Raw genomic sequence first — 21,799 nt, forward strand, 5'->3', positions numbered from 1 at the left:
TCTACACATGACCATACCATCTCAATACACTCTCTTCGATTCTGGTGTCCACAGACTTCCTCACTCCACATCTTTCACGAATCACATTATTTCGTATCCTATCCACCCTCTGTATTCCACATACATTCCTCAGCAGTCCCATCTCCACTGCCCTTACTCTTGACACTTCATTTTCATGCCACACCATAGTCTCACATCCATATGTTAAAGCTAGCACTAACACTCCTTCGTGTAAGCCTCGTGCAGCTACAACACTCAGGCCTCTGTTTCTTATCAAGGCCTTCATTGTACCAGCTACTTTTCTTCCTTGTGTCACTCTACTTTCGACTTCTTTTGCACATTTTCCTCTCTTTTCTATCATTGCACCCAGGTATTTGAAAAAGTAGAGTGGTTAATGAAGGCTATATAACCCACCAGTTAAAAAAGAAGATAAAAAGTGGAGAGAGAAAGACAAAGAAAAGAACAGAAAAATATCCAACAGAATAAAACTGTTTGGAAATAGCAAGAAGAACCTAAAATGGCGTCATTGCAAGGAAGAGCTAAAATCAGTAGAATATTAAAAAGGAAATAGTTACTTTAATGGCATATTTTGTTTTATTACTGCTGCCTCTAAACTCTTCATTTATGGGAGACTTTTCAAACTAAAGGGGTAACATAGATCCTCAAATACCCAGTTCAGTACAAAAGTTCTTAAGCTGAATAAAACTGTCTAGGATTAGCAAGAATATAGCTAGGAATTTGTCCTTATAGTGAGAGGGCAGGTTAGGACAGTGTATGGGAACTACTGAGTGCCACTTTACATTCCATCAACAGTTTAACACCAAGGTCAGTGTAAATGAAATATCAAGCACAACTGTACATTTTTATCAACAGCGCCCTGAGCAATATCTGAGAACTGCTGAGCAAAACTTACATTTTCTCTGTCCACAGTTTAACACACTAGTCAATGTTAGAGAACTATTGGCCTTAACTGTATTCCTATCAACAGTTTAACAGTGTGGGTAGTGTCACAGAACTATTAAACACATCTGTACATTTCTTTCAACAGTTTAACACCCTGGTCAGCAACTTTGGGGGTAACCTCGGCCTCTTCTTGGGCATGTCTATCGTGACCATGGTGGAGCTAGTGGAGTTTTTGGTGGACATCGTGCTGCTGCTGTTATCCCGGCGAGGACGCCAAAAGGAACACAGAACCTTAGTATCTTCCTTCATCCCACCCTCCAAGCAAAAACAGGTCTCATAAGGTAACTGAATGTGATAGGTACAGGTAAAAGCAATAGAGACTGCTTTATCCGGGGTGCACAAAAACTGGGTCATTTCTGGCTGATGACTTACAGAAGGGGGGGAGGTGGTAGCACCTTCTTACTTACCCCAACCTGATACCATTCCTACACTTTCTCTGCTGAAATTCATCGGTAAAAAATGGCATTACTTTGTCCGCACCTGTATGATCATGGACAGAGTTACCTAATATTAAAATGTTGCTTCACTTTTTATACAAACTGATATGAAACTTTTACATAATACTGTATTCTGAAAAGTGTACATGGACTGAGTAAGGAGAACAAGAAAACGAAGACTTTTGTTAGGGAAGTGATTCTGAAGAGAGGAAATACTGGTTGTGATCTGTCTGCCCTTCTGTTTGCAGATGATACTGTGCTAATAGTAGTTATGATATGGAAGTTACAAAGAGTCATATTTAAATTAAGAATGCAAAAATCCTCAATTTTTTTAGTAATGTGATCATTGTAGAACATGCCTGATTTTGTTTGTATCGTTGCTAACTAAACTAGTAATATTACAGGTGTCCTCTAAATGCCACTCAGAAACTGAGTATTTGTTTTAACCTTCTCTCACACCTTCATGCGGTGGTACTGATATAATCAGACAATCTGCTGTCCAGTTATACATATGCCCCTCAATTTTCTCCCTATCCTTCTTAAGGAGGAAGATGGACTGCTAAAGAATGGCAACTTAAGCCAGCAGTCCATTGAATTAACACTTCAGATGAACATCAGAGAAATTACCAATATGCCGGGAATCGAACCCGGGACTCTCAGGTGAGAGCCAGGCAGCATACCACTACACCACGACCAAATAAAAGTTAACTCTCGTTGTCACAATCTTGTAACCAACGTCCCTCCGCCCCCACTGTGGGCATCAAGAGGATGAGTTAACCCCCTGGCACTCGGGCAAGTAGATGTTTTTAATCTATCCCAAACACTTACGGCAAGTCAGAATGAAGAGAGAACCTGTATTTTTTACACAGGAAAAATCATCAGAGAAATTACCAATATGCCGGGAATCGAACCCGGGACTCTCATCCTCTCATCCTCTTGATGCCCACAGTGGGGGCGGAGGGACGTTGGTTACAAGATTGTGACAACGAGAGTTAACTTTTATTTGGTCGTGGTGTAGTGGTATGCTGCCTGGCTCTCACCTGAGAGTCCCGGGTTCGATTTCCGGCATATTGGTAATATCTCTGATGATTTTTCCTGTGTAAAAAAATACAGGTTCTCTCTTCACTTCAGATGAACCTTGGGCTGTAGCCACAACTAGTATTAATACAGATAGATAAATAGATAGATGTACAATTGTACATACACGAATAGATAAATATTTATTTATTTATTCATTTATTTATAATAAATGTTAACTGACCTGGAAATTACATATATTAACAGATGGTGCAGTAGTGAGCCACACCTATCATCAGGCACTTCAACACAGTGGTTCAGAAGCCCTGGTGGACACTCTGTAGAACTACTGGCGGTGAAACCAATTGCAGGGGCTCAGCAAGAGTTCACTGTCTGCCGGAGTTTTGTTTGTAACTGAACTGTTGCTGTACCGTGTCTGTATGGCCCATTATGTGTATCCACGCCATGTTAGACCTTTTTTCACTGGTTAATTTCCTTCTCTGAGTGTATGAATAGTTGTCGTATCGAGGGTCTTCAGTCCATATCCATTATATACCAGGTCATGTTAGGCCTTCTGTGTGTCACTCGCTAATTTACCTCTTACTGAGTGGTTTGTCACAGTGTTTGTGGGAGGTGTAATACATTTTGATTTTGTAACTGTCAGTGACACGAATCACTCCCACCTGGTCCCATTTGACAAACACACAACAAAGCTGGGATAATTTGCCCTAAGTGTGCTTTTCTCATAAAGATTTTCAGACTTTTTTTTTTCTAATACATCAGCATGAACTTATACGTTACCTCCTAATCAAGATATTATCGTCAGATGATTATTTCATAGTCTGCTTTAAGTTTTTCGTATATCAACACAGGTTAGGTTAACCACATCTCCAAGTGATTAAGGAGGCAGACTGCACAGTGCCTACTGAGTGACAGATTTTTTTTTCTTGTAATTGCAATAAATTTTTATTACACAGATATCCCTTACTTAAAGATAGTGATGTATTGTCCAAAGACATTCCTTTGGGTGCCTTAACGTTAAGCAAATAAGCTATCACAGGGGTTCAGTGGGGATACCAGACACCCCTGAGTTGACACTTTGGAGGATCTTAGTTTTGTACCTAACCCAAGTCCAAAACTCGTCAAAATAATGATTATAACCATCAAAGCAATACATAAGGCCACTATAAACTAGTTACTGCTAGGAGTTATGAAGCACAAACCACAGAAAGGATAATTATATCACACTTAGACCCGATGTGAGGGCCGCTTGTTCCTCTGCCAAAGCTAACTGTTGGTCAGTTGGTGAAAGCATGCTCGATTTGTTTCACTCCTCGTGAGCCAGGTCTCCACATATGGAAGGAGCCAGGATGGGGCCAGACCCTGTTTTAGAGGGGCACAGCTACACATGGGCACACATTATATAATCCGAAATTTCAGATGGGAAGGCTAGTGGGAGGCCAGAGATCTACCTGAGGGGTCCAGGGCCACTCTCCCCCCCTGTAGTTAAGCCACTGCTCCTCACATATTTCACTCAGTTTTTGTCATATCAGACCTCAGAAAATATATATACAATACCACTTTATACTCATATATTGGCGTAACATCGTACCTTAGGAATCGGACATGAGTAGACAGTTAGCAGAGCATTTTCTGTATACTGCTAACCGAACAAGAATTTACTTAAATTTCTGACACATCAACACCGTATCATTTACCAGTACATGGTGACAACAATGCTACAGAGTAAGACGGTTGACCTGTAGCCTTTCTGTCAAGCAACTTTGACAAATTTCTAAACCAAATCATCGCATATTCAGTAAAAGCTGAATCATGTTTTTGCCATATTTAGGCCCAGATGAGTAACCATATTCCGAGGAGAAATCAAAATATACATACCTTTCACTAGGGGATTTAATAAAATTTCTGCCAAATTTAGGCTACGACCGACAAACATATCCCAAGGATAAAACTAAGTCCGCAGATCTACACTGGTGCTCTGGTAACAACGGAGCTGAAGAGACAGGGAGAGAATGCTTCAGTGAGTAGCATCAAGCATCCACCTTGTAGAAATTCGCATGATAATCCAGTATAACATCTGGGCTAAATGAACAGTACAGGATACGTGAGTGAGTAGCATCGCTCTTGTATCCTATGGTAATATCTGCACTGCATGGACCAGAATAGGGCCCGTGTCCGAGACGCGTCGCTCTTCCATCCAACTGGGAACCATAAATTAGCAATGAAAAATAGTACTAGTAATAATACTTAACTTTACATTCCTTTTGCTTCCCTTGGACGTGAAAAACTAACCAGGCTTCCTTGATAAGAGATGAAAACTGGGACTATCACTGTCAGACAGGGACGTTTGGTAAGCCTACTGTAGATCAAAAGGAAAGAGGAAGCATCATTGACTCATGTATGGTGTGTCACCTTTATAAGTTTTCATCTTATATTCAGTACCGTGTGATATGTGGCTGTGTGTTCATATGCTTTAAGAACTACTCGCATATTAATGTGTAAGTAAAGGTGGGTGTTTTTGCAGCTGTTTCTTTCTCCTTAATATTATCATTCTTGTTTAAGTGCTCGATTCAGTATTAAATTTTATTTTAACCCAATACCCGCTTTGCATCATAGAGGTTCGTTAAGAGTCCTGAGGTGGACTAAGATGTAATGCAGTTTTTAGGCTACAAATAACTGGGGCCATCTTTATTCCTCCCTTCATTTCCCATTTCAGTGGTTCCCAAGTTGGGGGCTATGGCCCCATGCGGTGCCATAGAATGCTTTTTGGGGAGCCATGAGATAATATCAAGCATCTTGGGTCACAGAGTTTCTTATCATATTCCTGAGGCACCGTTTTCTGAGTAATCCTTTTCCTTCAACAGTTCGTAGAGTGGATGCCCGAAGACAATCAGCAAACTAGCTATCTTGGTGTTCCTGTATTTTTGCTGCTTAGTATATTACATGTAGTTTTTGTTGGTTAGCTGCTTTGTAACTTTATATTGCCTTAACACTGACGTTTACTTGGTGTACCTTACTTCAAGTTCTGAATTTCATATGTGACTGGTACATTAGAAGGGCAGTAACACATAAAATAAGGGCAACCTCAATGAACTGTGTCAATACTGTACTTGGTATTCACTGCTGCCAAGAAATTAGATAATGTAAGTGCCTTCAGTTGTCTTCCTTGTTTATAGCTCCAGTTAATGCTCCCTAACACTAGATTTCTGCTGATCTTAAGTAAATTGTGATTACATTTATTAAAAACTGCATCAAGGTTGATCAGAAAGAAATTCTTGAGTTTGGAAGTAATGTTTACTTAAATGTCATTACCTGGATGTCATAAAAACACTTAGGTATTGTCAGATGAGAGATGAACCTGGGACAGGGGGAGAGGAAAGTGGACGGATATTGGAGGAGGGGAGAAAGTGGTGTATATAATAATAATAATAATAATAATGATAATAATAATAATAATAATAATATAATAATGATAGTAATAATAATAGAAGTAGTCGTAGTAGTAGTAGTAGTTGTTGTTGTTGTTTTAACAGTAGTAGTAGTAGTAGTAGTAGTAGCAGAAGCACTAGTAGAAGTAGTGGTAGTTATAATAATAATAATAATAATAATAATAATAATAATATTAATGATGATGATAATAACAACAGTGGAGCATTCAGTGAGGGCAACACCTACTTCCAGCAACTGATCTTAGGGAGAAATATTTGGTTTTGCATTGTGATCTTGACATTCCCCAGATTGCTCTCAAAATCAAGATTCTTCAGTCTTGCCTAACCCTTAACATTTCCACCTATTTTGGTTCATATTATATCAGAATCATTTGAGTTAGCTTTGCCCAGCCATCCTGACCTTTGACTCATTGTTCTAAAAATCTAATTTCTTTGTACTTGTTTTAACCTGAATTCTCTCCTAAAGATTAGTCTACATCGAATATAAACTGCTTAAGTTGACTTTGCTGAATGACTTTGATCTTTGTCCTGTTGTTCCCAAAGGCAATAGGTCAACCTCTTAGATGATCCTCAGCTCATCCAACAAGTTTGATTCAGAACTGTCTTAGTCATTTTGTTCACACACAGACACATGGATCGAAGTTTGATCTTGACCTTTGACTGGTTCTTCTCAAAACTGAATATCTCTGTTCTTTCCTCACACTTAACTTTCCCCAAAGTTTGGTGTAAATCGGTTAAAAGCTTTCATTAGACCTTAACCTTTGGCCTATTGTTCTTAATGGATTTACTCCTTGTCCTGCCCTCAACCCTTCCACAAAGTTTGGCTAAAATTGTATGAAAACTGTTTATTTTGTTAATAAAAATTCACACGGGTCAAACTTCGATCTTCCCCTGTGACCTTCATCTTTTACTATTCTCAAAACTGAATTACTACATTCTTACCTACCCTCACCCATTTCCATACGTTTGGTCTAAATTGGATCAAGAATGTGCTGTACAAGTTGAGTTTGCTAGGTCAGTTTATGACCCAGCCCTGCTGCCTTGACTTTTGACATACTGGTCTCTGAAACAACAGATTCCCTCCTGAATTAGCCCTCAAGTCTTCCATCACGTTTAGTTAATATCAGACGAAAACGAAAACGTTTTGAGTCATTGTATTCACACACACACACACACACACACACACACACACACACACACACACACACAGCTCAAAATATAACACCCACCACGCGGACGCAGTTTTACAGTACAGCCAAAGGATTAGAGGCACGTAGCGTTCCAGGACACCAGGGTCCATGGTGCCTTTCCCGTACTGCCATCACCTCCACTGCCACTCTTTGGTAGCTACGAGTGAAAAGTGGTGCCAGTGGTTGTGGTGTTAGCAGTAATGGTGGTGGTGACTGCTGGTGGTTGTTGGAAGTGGTGGCAGTGGTAGAAACAGTGGTGGTGGTAGTGGGGGAGGTGGTACTAGTAGTAGTAGCTGTGGCTGGAGATGGTGGCAGTAGTGGTAGTGGTGGTGGCAATGGTGGGCGTGGTTGGAACTTGAAACAGGAACACGGTCACTTTCTGTCCTCTAGAATTACCGTGTGAGCAGCAGGCACTGGAATGGCAATAAAGAGCAGTAAAAACACGGAACTTTCCTTTTGTATTTTAAAGCACTACTTCTAAAATCATCGGTGCCGGTGAGGATGCCTTCACACAGTGGCACTGATAAGACCGGGAGGTGGAGCTGCCTAGGTATACAAACGTCCCTCAAGCAATCTACTGGGTTCACGTTTCAGATGAACCTGGGACTACAGCTACTACTAACATCATCATCACCATCATAATCATCATCATCATCATCATTTTTGTTGCACCTAAAAATGGGGTGATCCACTAAGAATGTACCATAACTCTTTATCTCTAACTCTTTACGTATACTGGGATGTCTTATTAATTCTAACTCTTGCTGCTGCCCAATGGTTCTGCTTGGCTTAGAGTAGACCGTGCAAGGTGAAGTGGTTAGAAATAATCTCCATCAAATTATTTAGCGTTAGACCTTTTTTATTGTTTCTGTGCTGATTTTACTGTAACCTGATCTAAAATTTCTATCCCTGCACCTCCAATGCTGGGCTGCAACTATACATTAACACTAAATAGTATGATGCTAGTCACAAAGAAGTGCTATGGAAAAGATGCAGAGACACAGTATCGTCATTTTCCTCCGTTGTCCTACGTGACCTAAGCTGCAAAAGGACGGAAATCTAGGTCAGGTTAAGGTGAAAAAAAAAAAAATGTAGTACTGCTTGACGATTATTTTCAGCTTAGGGAACAAAAAAAAAAAACTCGTAGTGAAGGAATGACAACAAATATCCAATAAGTTCTACAGTTCGGGTGACACATTTTGTACTGCCATTCTCCTACCTACCTGCAGACGAATTTACTCCACCAAGGGAGAAAATGATATCAGTTGTCAATGGGTCAGTGGAGGCTAATTCTAACCCCGTTACTACAAAGAGTTTCTCTAGAGTTGACAAAACTGTATGCAGAAGATGAAAGAAATTATTTACCTCTTTAGTATGATGAGGTTCTATTAATCGCCCTTGTTACCTCCAGTCGTAGTGCTGGAGAGGGACGCTTTCACGTGGCGGCCCCAATATAACCAGGCAGCTCAACTGCCTGGTTATACAAACGTCCCTCAACTACTTCCCTCTCCCCCGAAAGGAGGATGGTGGACTGCAGGAGGGGAGCTTAAAACTACTGTCCACCAGGCTAATGTTTCAGATAAGCCTGGGGTTGCAGCTACTACTATACAACCACTACTCTCTACTATTAATACTAATACTATTATCACCAATAATAAGAACTATAATAATGACCTACTACTACTACTACTGTACTACTACTACTACTACTACTACTACTACTATTACTACTACTACTATTACTACTGCTGCTGCTGCTGCTGCTACCGTCTAGAATCATTTTATGCAGAATGAGGAAAATGTCTCGTAAAAGTAGTGTCAGTAATTTTTATACCTCTATTGAGAGTACAAGACACGTGATGTACAGTCGGGGACAAAAGTTTGGCTAATGTTTCACCTCTTCTACTTCACACTTCTCCCAGCCAGATAATATTTCTAAGCTGAGAGAGACTTGATATGATCCTACCAGCCGATGATTCTCTCTGATACTCTCTGATACAATGTGTTAGAGAGGAAAGTGACGTGTGCATTATTCTCTCTTGTAGAGGATGGAAAATGAGAGACTGACTAGAAGAATGTATGTGAGTGAGGTGGAGAGGGAAAGGGGGAGCAGGAGACCGAGAATGAGATGGAGGGATGGAGTGGAAAGATATATGTGAGAGGGGAGTGTGAGCTGGAGGGGGAGCAAGCAAACTGCAGAGGACAGGAAAACATGAAGGCGATTTGTCTGTGGCCTCCCTTTACAGGCTTAAGGCGTCTGGCTGTAGATGAATAATGTGCCAGGGAGGAAAGTGACGAACATAATGGTAGTACCAGAACTTCTGACCCTAAGTGTATCACGTAGGGGCGGAGTAAGGATTTTATTATCGGGGGGGGGGGGAGCAGATTTTTGGCTGTCATTATTCTTAAGAGACAGCTGTTTGGAGAGTACTACGTGTCTAAATTAATGAAAAAAAAAAAAAACATGTATCTGGTGTTAAATAATAAATTAATAAATAGGAATAAATATATAGGAATGAAAAAATAGGAATGTAAATAAATGACTGAATTAGTACCTTCATGTTCACTTCCGAGCTTTCTCAACACTTCTTCCTAAGCGACTTATTTTGCCTGTCACACCTTAATACTCCTGTTACTTATGGAAGCTGTGTCGATATATTCAAATTGCATTCAAGGGTACACTTAGTCGCAATACGCAAAATAAATAGGTTAGGAAGAGGTGTTACGACACCTCACGCAACGAAATACAGCCATAAATTACATCGTCAGTATCTTCTTGTACAGTAGAGAGTCGGGGGTGGGGAGGACGGGGGAGCAGATTTCCGTTTTCTATGTCATTTTGACACTACAAGCTATGTTTGATTTTTCCCGGATGATCATTCTTTCTTTTTTTTTTTTACTCTATCTAACTTCAACTAGCCTAACCTAACAGATTAACCTAACTAACAGACTAACTTTACTTGGTACTAGGACAACCAACCTAACCTAACCTATAGTCGTTCCTGGAAAAGAAAAGGTGCAAAAATGGTACACAGAATGGAATTAAGCTGCCACGACCCCTTCCACTCTCCCACGCTACCCCCACGATACCACCTCACACTCTCCATCTACCCCTACCTCTAGCAATCATTAATACCCGAATAAATACACAAATAGGGGGAGTGGACTTTCTGATCACCACCACGTGGTGGTCAGAATCAAGGACCAAGTAAAATGGAGAAATAGAAGGGAAGGACGGGAGGAAGGAGTAAATGTAAGGAGAGTGGAAAGCTTACAAGAGGATGAGAAAAAGGCAGAATAGAAGAGAGAAGTGGAGGAAATATTGGGTAAATACGAACTGGAGCAGATGGGGGAAGTGAAAGGTGTGTGCAAGATATTCTCAGAGGAAATATGTGCAGCATGTGAGGTGGTGTGTGGGGTGAAGAGAAGACGAAAGGGAGTGCAAGGAATAGCATGGTGGAATGAAGAGGAGAGACAGGCTGTGGCAGAAAAGAAAAAAACATATAATGAATGGATGAGAAATAGGGGCGTGGAAGAAGTTGAGAGATGAAAGAGAGAGTTATATGTAGAAAGGAAGAGAGAGGTGAAAAGATTAGCAAGGGAGAGTAAGAAGAGGGTGGATGAGGAATTTGAGTGTAAAGTGGAGGGAATGTAAGAAAATGTTCTGGAAAGAGGTAAAGAGAGTCAGACAGGGTGGCAATGAAGTTAGTAAGGGAGTGAAAGACAAAAATGGTAGATTACTAGTTAAGAAGGGAGAAAAAGTGAGCAGATGGAGAGAACACTTTAAGGAATTGAACATGGAGAATGAAAAGTAATGCGGGTATAAGTGGCTGGGGAATGGCTGGGAGAAGAAGGGAGGTGAGAAGACAGGAAGGAATCAGTAGGATAGAAGTTGTGGAAGCAATGAAGAAAATCAAAATGGGGAAAGCCCCAGGAATTGATGGAGTGTGTGGTGAAATGCTGAAGCATGGGGGAGAGATAGTAGTAGAATGGATGTGGAAGATGTGCAGATTGGCCTGGGAGGAAGGTAGAGTCCCAGATGATCGGAAGTCAGGTATAATTATTCCCTTGCACTGTACAAAGGGTAGGGGAAAAAGAAGTGTGTGGTAATCATAGGGGTATTTGTCTTCTTAGTGTAATAGGAAAAGTATACGGTAGGATACTTATTGACAGAGTTAGGGAAATAACAGAGGAATTAGTTGGAGAAAAACAGGGAGGCTTTAGGAAGGGAAGAGGTTGTGTAGATCAGATATTCATTCTTGGATCTTTAGTGGAAAATTGTCTAGAGAGGGGAAAGAAGTTGTATGCGGCCTTCATGGATTTGGAGAAAACATATGACAGGGTGGATAGACAAAGATTGTGGAAAATATTAAGAATATATGGAGTAGATGGGAAGTTGTTGAATGCTGTGAAGAGTATGTATGATGGTGCTAAGGACGCAGTGCTTGTGGATAGTGAACTGAGTGAGTTTTTCTATTTGAAGGTTGGGTTGAAACAGGGATGTGTCATGTCTCCATGGTTGTTCATTCTATATATGGATGGGGTTATAAAAGAGATACATTTAGGGCAGTGGATGTTGGAGTGGCCCTAATGAGAGAGGGCAGTATTTGGAAACTCCCTGTACTGTTGTTTGCTGATGATACTGTGTTATTAAGTGAAGACGGAGAGGAGATGCAAGGCTTGGTGGATAAGTTTGAAAGAGTGTGTAAGAAAAAGAATATAAAGGTGAATGTAGGGAAGAGTAAAGTTATGGTCTTCGAGGGAGGTGAAGTCAGTGAATGTACAGCGAGGTTGGATGATGAGAAAATGGAAAATATGAGTACGTTTAAGTACTTGGGTAGTGAAAGGAAATGGAAAATGTGAGTACGTTTAAGTACTTGGGTAGTGTGATGAGTAAGCATGGAAGTTTGGAGGGTGAAGTGCTTGAAAGGGTACAACAAGGAAGAGAGGTTGCTGGTTCCTTGAAGGCACTGATAAGAAACAGTTAAGTGAGCATGGATGTGAAAAAGTTATTACATGACGGTGTGATACCAACTCTGACGTATGGAAGTGAAGCTTGGACGTTGTTGGAAGGACACAAGTCAAGAGTGAGAGCAGTGGAAATGAGTTATTTGAGAGGAGCCTGTGGAGTCACATGGAGAGACAGACTGACAAATGAGGATGCGAAGGGGTGTTGTGGTGTGGATATAGATGTGTTAGGAAGCATTAGGAGAAACACACTGATGTAGTTGGCCATGTGGAAAGGATGGAGAGTGAGAGACTGACGAGGAGAGTGTATGTGAGTGAGGTGGAGGGGGAGAGAGGGAAGGGAAGGCCAAGGGTGAGATGGAGGAATGGAGTGGAGAGGTATATGAGAGAAGGGGATGTGAACTGGGAGCAGGGCAGTGAAATGGCGGGGGACAAGGTGACGTGGAGGCGATTTGTTTGTGTCCATCCCGTATAAGGGATTAAGGCGTCTGGTAATAGATAGATAGATAGTAAATGGCTACCTTTTCGCCCAGCATATTATTTTGGAAAGCATTATAACAGTACCTGGATTAATAAACAATATATTTAGTGTTAAACAGTAAAGGAATTAACACAGGAAACAGTCATTAATATCTGAATTAATGCATAAGTAGATTACTAATGGGTTACCCTCCCATTCATCATATTATAGAAAATGGGGGACCGGACCTTTCTCCCTCCACCCCCCATCGGCTATGGCCATGTTACAAAAGTTAGCCGACACTTCTATGGCAGCTGTGGCAGTGGTAGGTATTACATGAACTATATCAATGTGACAGCAATATGAAACACAAACAATATAGTATGAGAAGGAAGGATTCTCCCTGTTGTGTGTAGGAAAGAGAAATATGTAAAGCAGGAAACAGTGCTGGTAAATTATTGTCGGCGAACCTTTGCTCATGGCTGTACCACCTCTCACATGCCTTCTCTCGCCTACCTCAAGAGAAAGACGTCCCGATCTGGCATAGGGAAGGGGAGCGGACCGAACAACGGCCATCACCAACACCCGCCCTGCTCCCCTCGCCACACCCCGCCCACACGCAGGCGCGGTACCCTCCGTTAGGCTCCTCCGGCCACCAAGCTTCCGTAGATATCGGCCGACCGTCAATCCACTGTCTGCTTCTGGCGCCGATCCACGCCTCTGATGGGACAAAAATATTAAACTGCTTATGCCTATGATATATGTTTAATTGGGCAAGCCAAACCTCAGGAGGTTATTTTTAGATCAGCTTTTTTTTTTTACTTAAATTTTTCCTATTGCTTAGAAAATCCATATGGACTCAATCAATTATTATGATCAGCGCTCCCACTCCTCACCCACCAAGACCTTCCCACGTCTAGTCACCCGTTATGACTTGCTTTGTTTACTTCGTCGAAAATCATCCTCACTGAAGGCAGCTAAGGTGGCCCTCCTTTGTGGCCAGGCAGCTCTACTTCTATAGCACTTTGAAGGGTAATGGCTGAGTTATTTGTAATGTTGGGTACCCTGGTGTTGGGGGCACGTCAGGTACTGTTTCCAGACACTTGTTCAGCCGGAGTGGAAGTCACTTGTGACCTCCGACAGTTCCTGATGACCTTTGGCATAACATTAAATAGACGAGAGCCTTTTATTTTTAAGCAACTGTGCATGGTGCTTTCCGTCCTCTGGAATGTGGCCTCTGTCTTCTTGATGTAGCAGCCAATCTCTTCTTGGGTGAATGTTTGTTTTTTCAGTGTTAGGAGTAATCCTTTCCTGGATCTTTCACACATATATCACAAAGATAATGAATGTTCTTGACTTCTTTGCAGAGAGCATAGTTTCAGTTTCCTCAGCCTCTTCCAGAAATCCATGTTTTGCAGACCCCAGATTCTACTCGTGGAACTTCTCTGTAGGACTTTTGTCTTTATGATGTCACCTCGTCTGTAGGGTGACCAGAGTCGGCAGCAGTATTCCAGCCTAAGAAGGACCAAAACTTTTCAAAGAGCCAACGTGTAGGACCCCTCACGTGTGTGGAATGTTCTCAGTTAGTCTTCTGGTTGTTTGTACAGTTAATTTATATGATGAGTAAAAGATGCATCTGCACTCATGGCTACTCCAAGATCCCTCATGTTCTTTTGATTCAGTGTTTAGCTCAAAGGACCCGGTAGCTGGTGGCATGTTTGATATCCTGTAGGTGTTCATATCTCATCAGTTCAAACTTGTCCTCATTTGTCCTATGTTTTATATATCTGGCCAGTCTTGGTCTTCTTGTATCAGGCCCACATCATCATCTGTCTCGATCTTCCTCTTGATCCTAATATCCTCAGCAAAAGAGGTAGCTTTGGAGTTGTGGAGTTCAGCTTCTATGTCTCCAGTCATAAGTAAAGATAAAAGTGATCCCAATACGAACCACTGCGGAAGTCTGCTTTCTACATCAAGTGGTTCTGAAAAGTGACCCAGGACTGTTACCCTTTGCTTCCTTCCCTTCAGGAAACTGTGCATCCACGTCCCAGGATTTTCTCCGATGCCGAGATCCTGGCATTGAGAGGGGATGATTCCATAGTCAACTTTGTCGAAATGCCTTAGCAAAATCTACGTAGATGACGTCGACATTTTTGTCCTTACTGACATCCTTTAGTACAGCCTCTTGGTGTGGGGGTAACTGTGACAGGCAGGATCTATCTTTTATGAAATCATGTTGGCATTCGTTAAAGGCAGTGATCTCCAGATGTCTTGGTAGTCTGTCTCTAGTGACACTTTCAGGTATTTTCACAAAGTGAAAGGTCATTAGTGTCACAAGTCGGTAGTCCTTGGCCAATCCCTTACTACCCCTCTTTGTAGATTGTGGTCACTATTCCCTCCTTCAGGGGTGTGACTACAGTGCCTGTGTAGCCGCCACTAATTTCGGTGGTAGGGGCAGCTCACTTTTGCAGGCTTTCGAAAATGTTGTACTGAAGCCATCTGAGCCTGCTGCTGAGTGTGGATATACTGCATTAGTGGCAAAAAATTTTCATCTGTTTCCGGCTCGAAATTTGTCAGGATCGGAATTGTAAGGTTTGCAGTTTCTTGAGGAAAATATCAGCTGGATCACCCACTACCCTGTCTGTCTGAGACACTGAAAACATTCTCATACTATGCCTCAAGTATCTGTTCCATTTTTGCTGGTTCTCAGAATACCCTTTACCATCTTCTTGTGTACAGATAGATGATGCAAGTAGCCTACAGTCATTCACGTCTTGTTTGCATGAGAAGTAAAACTTTGATGTTTCTTTAATACTTTGACTGCCTGTAAGTTTTCTCTTCTCTGTTCTTCAAGGGACTGGTTATATTATATCCATTTACCCGAAGAGCCTAATACTGTATGTTTTGACAGCTGTGTGTGGGGGAGGCTTTATGGCTAGTTCGGTCTTGCAGAGGCTTTTCTTCCTCATTAGGACGCGTCTACATTTTGGCATTTGCCTTTTTTGTTTATATATACACTTTCTGGGTACATCAGCTTCACATATTTCTTAGTATCCGTCAATGATTCTTGTCAGAGTTCCTTCACAGTCTTTATCTTGGAAAGCAGATGCCCAGTCAAATTCTCTTAATTCTTTCCTTTGATATCACAAGCCAATTTATTTCTTTACTATGGAAGTTGAGGTGTCCCATTCATGAAAGGATTTTACCAACATGATGTGTAGGCTAGAGTTAACTAATAAAGCATGATGTTGAAGAAGACACTTATATTTTGTGCATACCTTTTAGATATTGGTGTGTGTCACCCGGCGAAGTTTCATACAAGTCTCTCCAGAACTTCTCGTTCAATTCCTCATCCCCCACCTCCACCCCATAGGATTTCTCCCCTACAAGATCGTTATTATTATCTCTCGTTCGTTTATGCGAGATTGAGAAGGTGAATTGACATTTTCTTTCATGCAGAAATGTTTGAAGAAAACAATAAATGAAGGGCCCACTCGTTCAATCTTCGTAACTTAGGGTTTTCAATAAGGAAAGGCTTTTGATTCCTTGTTTCTCATCCTACATATTTTGCACCACCCAGGGATAAAAATACCAACTAAAAATTATTCGATTTTCTTCATGCTTATGCATCAGCTGGACGACAATAAGGATGAATGAAATGGTTGTTTGTCACGTTCTCCCACATCCAGGTTACACAAAACTTTCCAAAATGCAGATTTCTCAAATCTACAAGTAACTGAAGTGATAGTTTAAGTTACATCGCCCTGTAAAAATGCTGATACAATAAAGACATTTTCTTTTTTTAAGGAAAGTTCTCATTTCAAAAAATCCCATACATCGGATAGTTTCATGAGAAGAAATAACTTTACATACGGTATAATATATATATATATATATATATATATATATATATATATATATATATATATATATATATATATATATATAAACTTCATGTCAAACTGCAGAGAATAACACTAGAATAAAACATTGGCTGGAATCATTGATTACAAATAACTCTCTTTTTAGCAAACATTTTACTAAAATCTGTCCCACGAGGTCTGACTGAACCTTCTTCCTGCCTCCAGATGATTTTATGCATTTTAGTCTGTTAAAGAGGTTTCATCTAACCTCTCCAGCTCTAAAAATCCCCAAGAATATAGCCTCCAAAGATAACAAGAATAGTAGAGAGAGTCCTTGGATGAAATGGGTTAAAACGTTTAATGTTATGTCTTTTTTTTCTCCTTATTGCTATTAGCTGCCAGTACTGTTAAGTCAGGAAGAGACTGAGGGGTTATCAGGGCCGAATCCAGCACTTTGAATAAAGGGCGAGTGATTCCTAGCTATATTACTCAGATTTAAATTCATGTTGACTCTTAGCAAAATCCTCATAACTTTTCTTTTCACAGAAACGATTCTTCTTTTCACTGAAACGATTCTATGAAACCCCCCCCCCTCCTCCCTGGTGTGGGGTGGAGGAGGGAAGAATATTTCCCCAGTATCCTAGCCTGTCGTACGAGGAAACTAAGAGGGGCCTTTCTGTCTCCAGTCTTTCTCTCCTTACTGTGCTAATCTCATCTGTCCACCCTTTTTTTTATTTCCTTTTTGCTTCCGGCCTTTATTTTCCCTCCGTTCCTATATGGCATGGATAGCTTAAGGGCCTCCCATTGACACTGGCCTTGTCCTCCTCTCTGTCCTTCAACACCAAACAGTTTCATCACCACGCCGCTTCATCGCCAAAACTTTCACCTAACTTTTCAGTTCAGTTGATGACCAAACGTGTTGCTACAAGTCAGACTCAATGATGAGTCTGACTAGTAACCAAGGAGACTCATTGCCACCATAAAACACAGGCTCATCGAATTTCATGCAACCACAACTTAGTATTCAAGCTGTGAGAATCAGTTCCCTCAGAGAAAACAACGGTAGAAGCCTTACCACTGACACTGTGTTCCCTTAGGTACTGCAGGGCGCCACTCAGGTCCCCAGCCACGAACAAATCACCTCCGTTTTTCCGGCAGTTCGTTCGAGCGGCCGCCCACGTCAAGCGAGTTGGTTCGAGGTGAATGCACTTCTTCTTGACTAGCTCAGAGAAGCACACGTTGGGAGCCGAGATACCTGGTGGGGTTTAAAATGCAAATGCTTTTATTCCTGGAACTTTCAGACGACTTTACTCAACTTACGGCGGAGATGGAGAGAGGCGCCGTCATGATGATGCCGGACATATTGCGATCAAAGACTTGGGGTCGTAGGCAGGGGGAGAGACAGACTGGGGAAGACAGTGCCAGAGTTTACTTGTGTGTAGGAAAGACCAAGAATGACGATTATTTTATGTCTGGCCAGAAAATGGATAGATCTATGTGAAAAAGAAAGGGGGAAGGTGCTGCGTGCCCGCCGTGACGGGGAAGGTATTCACTCAGGGCTTAGGAGTGTCCAACTGAGGTACGGAAAACATAATTTTAAAACGGTGGCGGAAATCAGTAACAGAAAGAGAGAGAGAATGATGGTAATAATATGGGTAGATGACAGTGATGATGATAATAATAATTGTGGTGTTAAAAACGACAGAGAAGGTGAAAATATACAGTACATAATGATGATGATGATGATGATTCTTACCTTGGTATGGCTGTGGTACCCCTTGTTGGCATATGCTTATACTGCAGTTGGCATTTACGATGAGATCACCGTTCTTGTAAAGTCTCCCTGCCATATAGCATCCTGTAACTAAATAAATATATAAATAAATAACGAGGAAGTAGAAGAAGAAGAAGAAGAAAATAATGATGATGATGAAGAGGAGGAAGAAGAGAAGAAAGAAGAAAAGTGACGAAAGAAAACGATGATGATAATGATGATGACGATGATGATGAAAACCGCTTTTTTTTTTTTTTTTTTTTTTTTTTTTGCTGTCTCTAAACGATTTATTTATCTTAGACCAGTATGCTTAGATTTTAAAGAGTCTGGCCTGAAACGCGAGTGGAATTCAAGTCAAAGTTGATATGAAGTCAAAGAAAAAACACACCTTGACTTTGAGCGTCTCGGCCTACTTTGACTTTGCTGTTGACGAGAAAGTGCCAATTTTTGTTACTGATTAGGTTACTTTTCTGTCTATCTATCTATTGCCAGGCGCCTTAATCCCACAAGAGGTGGCCACAAACAAATCGCCTCCATGTCGCCCTGTCCCCCGCCATTTCACTGCCCTGCTCTCAGCTCACCCCCCCCTCTCTCATATACCTCTCCACTCCAACCCTCCATCTCATCCTTGGCCTCCCCCTCCTTCTCCCCCTCCCCACCTCACTCACATACACTCTCCTCGTCAGTCTTTCGCTCTTCATCCTCTCCACATGGCCACTTTCACTGTTACTTATTATTCATTGTGCTACTGTTCTTGTTCATTAAGTTACTGTTACTTATTATTCATTGGGTTATTGTTACCTTGTAGTGTGTTAAGCTACTGTTACTGTTGATTAGATAACTTTCACTGTTATTGTTGCTGTTGATTAAGTTACTGTTGCTGATAATTACAGTGGTTACTCATTGTTGGTTAGGTTATTGTTACTCTTGATTGGGTTACTATTACTGGTTTTTTTTTTTTAGAAGATTAACAGAGGAAGGAAAAACAATTAAAAAAAAATCCATACACCAGATTACAGGTGTCCTTCATTCATAAAAAATCTGCAACAGTTGGACTTGAACAGCTGTAGGTTGAAGTTTGGGGGGAATACACTCTGGGGAAGCGAGATCCAAAGAGATACAGTTCGGGGAATAAAAGAACTCTGATAGGCAAAAGTTCTGCAATATGGTTGTGTGGCATTCCAGTCATGAGCGCTACCAGATGCCCGTGTAGCGCAGGGGAAGGAATGGAAAGGTGGCACAATGGATGCAACTTCGTCTGAGCATCTGTAAAATAATGCAAGGGAGGCAACATTCCTTCTTACTTGTAGGGGAGGTAGTTCATTTGTAGTAGTAGGGTTATTAATAATTCCAACACTTTTGTTCTGGATTCTGTCAAGTTGTTTTAATGCAACCTCTCCACATCCACTCCACAAGGGTGAGCAATATTCAAGCTGAGAGCGCACGTGACTCTTGTAAATTATAGCTAACTGCTCGTCAGTGAAGAAGTTATGGACTCTGTACAATAATCCAAGTTTCTTTGAAGTGGTTTTAGCAAGTGATCTGACATGAGAGGTCCACCTGAAGGTATTGTTAAGTGAAACACAGTTTCAATAGTTTTAGAGATAGGAATATTAGTAGCTTTGAAGGTAGGAATCAGGCAATATCTGTCTATAAGTAAATTGTTGATTGGGTTTGTGTTACAGTTGGCTGAGTTACTGTTATTGTTGACTGAGTTAGTGTTACTTTCCTTCCAGTTACTATTGCTGTTACTTATTTTTGATTGCATTACTATTACTGCTGATTAGGTTATCTGCTTACACTTGATTAAGTTCTTATTATTTTTTTATTATTTTTCTGCTACTGTTGATAAGGCTACAATTAGTGTTGATGTTACTTGTTACTGATGTTACCGTTACTGTTGGTGTTCCTGCTACTTACTGTTGATAAGGTTGGTGTTGAGTTCCGTCATGGTGGTCCTCAGTTCCTGCACATCCTTCACCAGCGCCTCATTCTCCTCCTCTGAGGAAATCCAAGAGTACGGCTTCAGTATTGACGGTTAGCACTTCTCCACTACGAATACCTGATTTATCCGGGGAGGAGGGGATCCATAGAACAAGAAGAGGAGGAGAAGAAGGAGGGGGAGGAAAGTGAAGAGGAGAAGGAGGAGGAAAGAGAACAGGAGAAGGAGGAGGAAAGAGAACAGGAGAAGGAGGAGGAAAGAGAACAGGAGAAGGAGGAGGAAAGAGAACAGGAGAAGGAGGAGGAAAGAGAACAGGAGAAGGAGGAGGAAAAAGAACAGGAGAAGGAGGAGGAAAGAGAAGAGAAGGAGGAGGAAAAGAAGGAGAAGGAAAAAGAAGAGGAGAAGAAAATGAAGAACAATACACCATTACAAACCCGGGTTGCAAATAAGTATGAAAAAGAATATTATGTTTTTATTGGATCTTAAAGTACTGAAAGTAGTAAATGCTAAATTGCAAAAGCAGTTTAAAGAAATTAGTGATATATCGAGTTAAATTTAAAACTCTTTTCACCTTAACTTGGCCCAGATATTTGTCCCTCGTACATAGGCGTGCGAGGACGGGGTCTGGTGATGCTGCCCCCTCTTCCGCCCAGGACTAGGAAAATGTATCGTGTTTAGGGCAGAACTTTTATTTCAGAGCAAATATCTATCTTTCAGGGCAGATTCTTCCAATGGTGAATGAATTATAGTTAAAAATCTATTCAAATCCTTGCAACATTAAGGTATTTTTCTTTAATGTGTGCTGGTAAACTGAATCAATTGTTTTCGTTGTGTTCTGTTACATATTCATTGCTCTCTGTCAGTTTTCATGCGAACACCGTCTGAACACGAGAGTTTAAGCATATAATTGACTTACATATGAACAATTTTTTTTTCTATGCAGGGTGGTACAGCACATATATTATAAAGCTCCTCTTCCAATCCACTGGGCTATTACTAGTGTGCCGCAGATAAAGCTCAGCGGTATCAATGTCCACCCTGCATCATTTTATTTATTTCCTGCTCCCACTGCCACACTTACTCCCACACCATCAAACTGAGCCGTCCCACACAACACAAAGTACCGTCATGTGTTTCTAGTGAAGGGCTATTTACGAACCACCCTACATACCCGTATATTTGTGTACTATGCATATTTAGTGGTATTTATTTGGAAATCAGGGGAACTTTGAGAATTTTCAGAGCACATCCCTTCCCCTTCCCCAGTGCAATGCCTTCCTGTACGCTTATGCTTTTTGTACTTCCTGTATTTCACACTTTCCATGGCACTTCTTCCTTCCTAGCATCATATTGTGACATGTTTATTGCAACTCAACAGCCAGGTTGGAGAGTTGACAATTTTAGGCCAGGTGGAAGTGAAAAGAATATAGTGTGAGTTCCATTAACCCTGTCCCCTCACTGCACATTTTGATAACTAAAAAGTGAACTATGGTGTAACATGGAAAAGTAATGCTATGGCGATTGACAGCTTTATAGAAAAAGAACTGACGTTGGGGAGGGACCTCTTCATGTGGTGGCACCTACATAACCGGGAGGCTTTACTGACTGGTTGAATAAACGTCCCTAGCTCCCTCCCTGACCACGAAAGAAGTAGGATGGACCGTAGGCGTGGCGTAACTTCAACCTGCAGTCCACTGGTTTCAAATTTAGATGAT

The 21,799-nt window shown here is 41.2% G+C and overlaps 1 protein-coding gene across 2 annotated transcripts in view; it reads right to left on the minus strand.

The window, feature by feature from the left end:
- Positions 1-7,392: 7,392 nt before the first annotated feature.
- The window catches only part of LOC145415985 (uncharacterized), a 50,254-nt gene continuing 35,847 nt past the window's right edge, over positions 7,393-21,799 (minus strand). For both annotated transcript variants that reach the window (XM_080285089.1, XM_080285088.1), the window contains 5 exons: positions 20,063-20,143; positions 18,125-18,232; positions 17,444-17,623; positions 13,022-13,225; positions 7,393-7,490 (listed from right to left, as the gene is read on the minus strand). In XM_080285089.1, the coding sequence (XP_080141215.1) occupies positions 13,023-13,225; positions 17,444-17,623; positions 18,125-18,232; positions 20,063-20,143 (572 nt within the window). In that variant the 3' untranslated portion in view covers positions 7,393-7,490; position 13,022. The remainder of the gene's footprint in view (positions 7,491-13,021; positions 13,226-17,443; positions 17,624-18,124; positions 18,233-20,062; positions 20,144-21,799) is intronic.

This window comes from Coenobita brevimanus, chromosome 104, assembly GCF_032717465.1.
Source record: "Coenobita brevimanus isolate Jiangsu-jjx chromosome 104, ASM3271746v2, whole genome shotgun sequence".
Classification (NCBI taxonomy): Eukaryota; Metazoa; Arthropoda; class Malacostraca; order Decapoda; family Coenobitidae; genus Coenobita; species Coenobita brevimanus.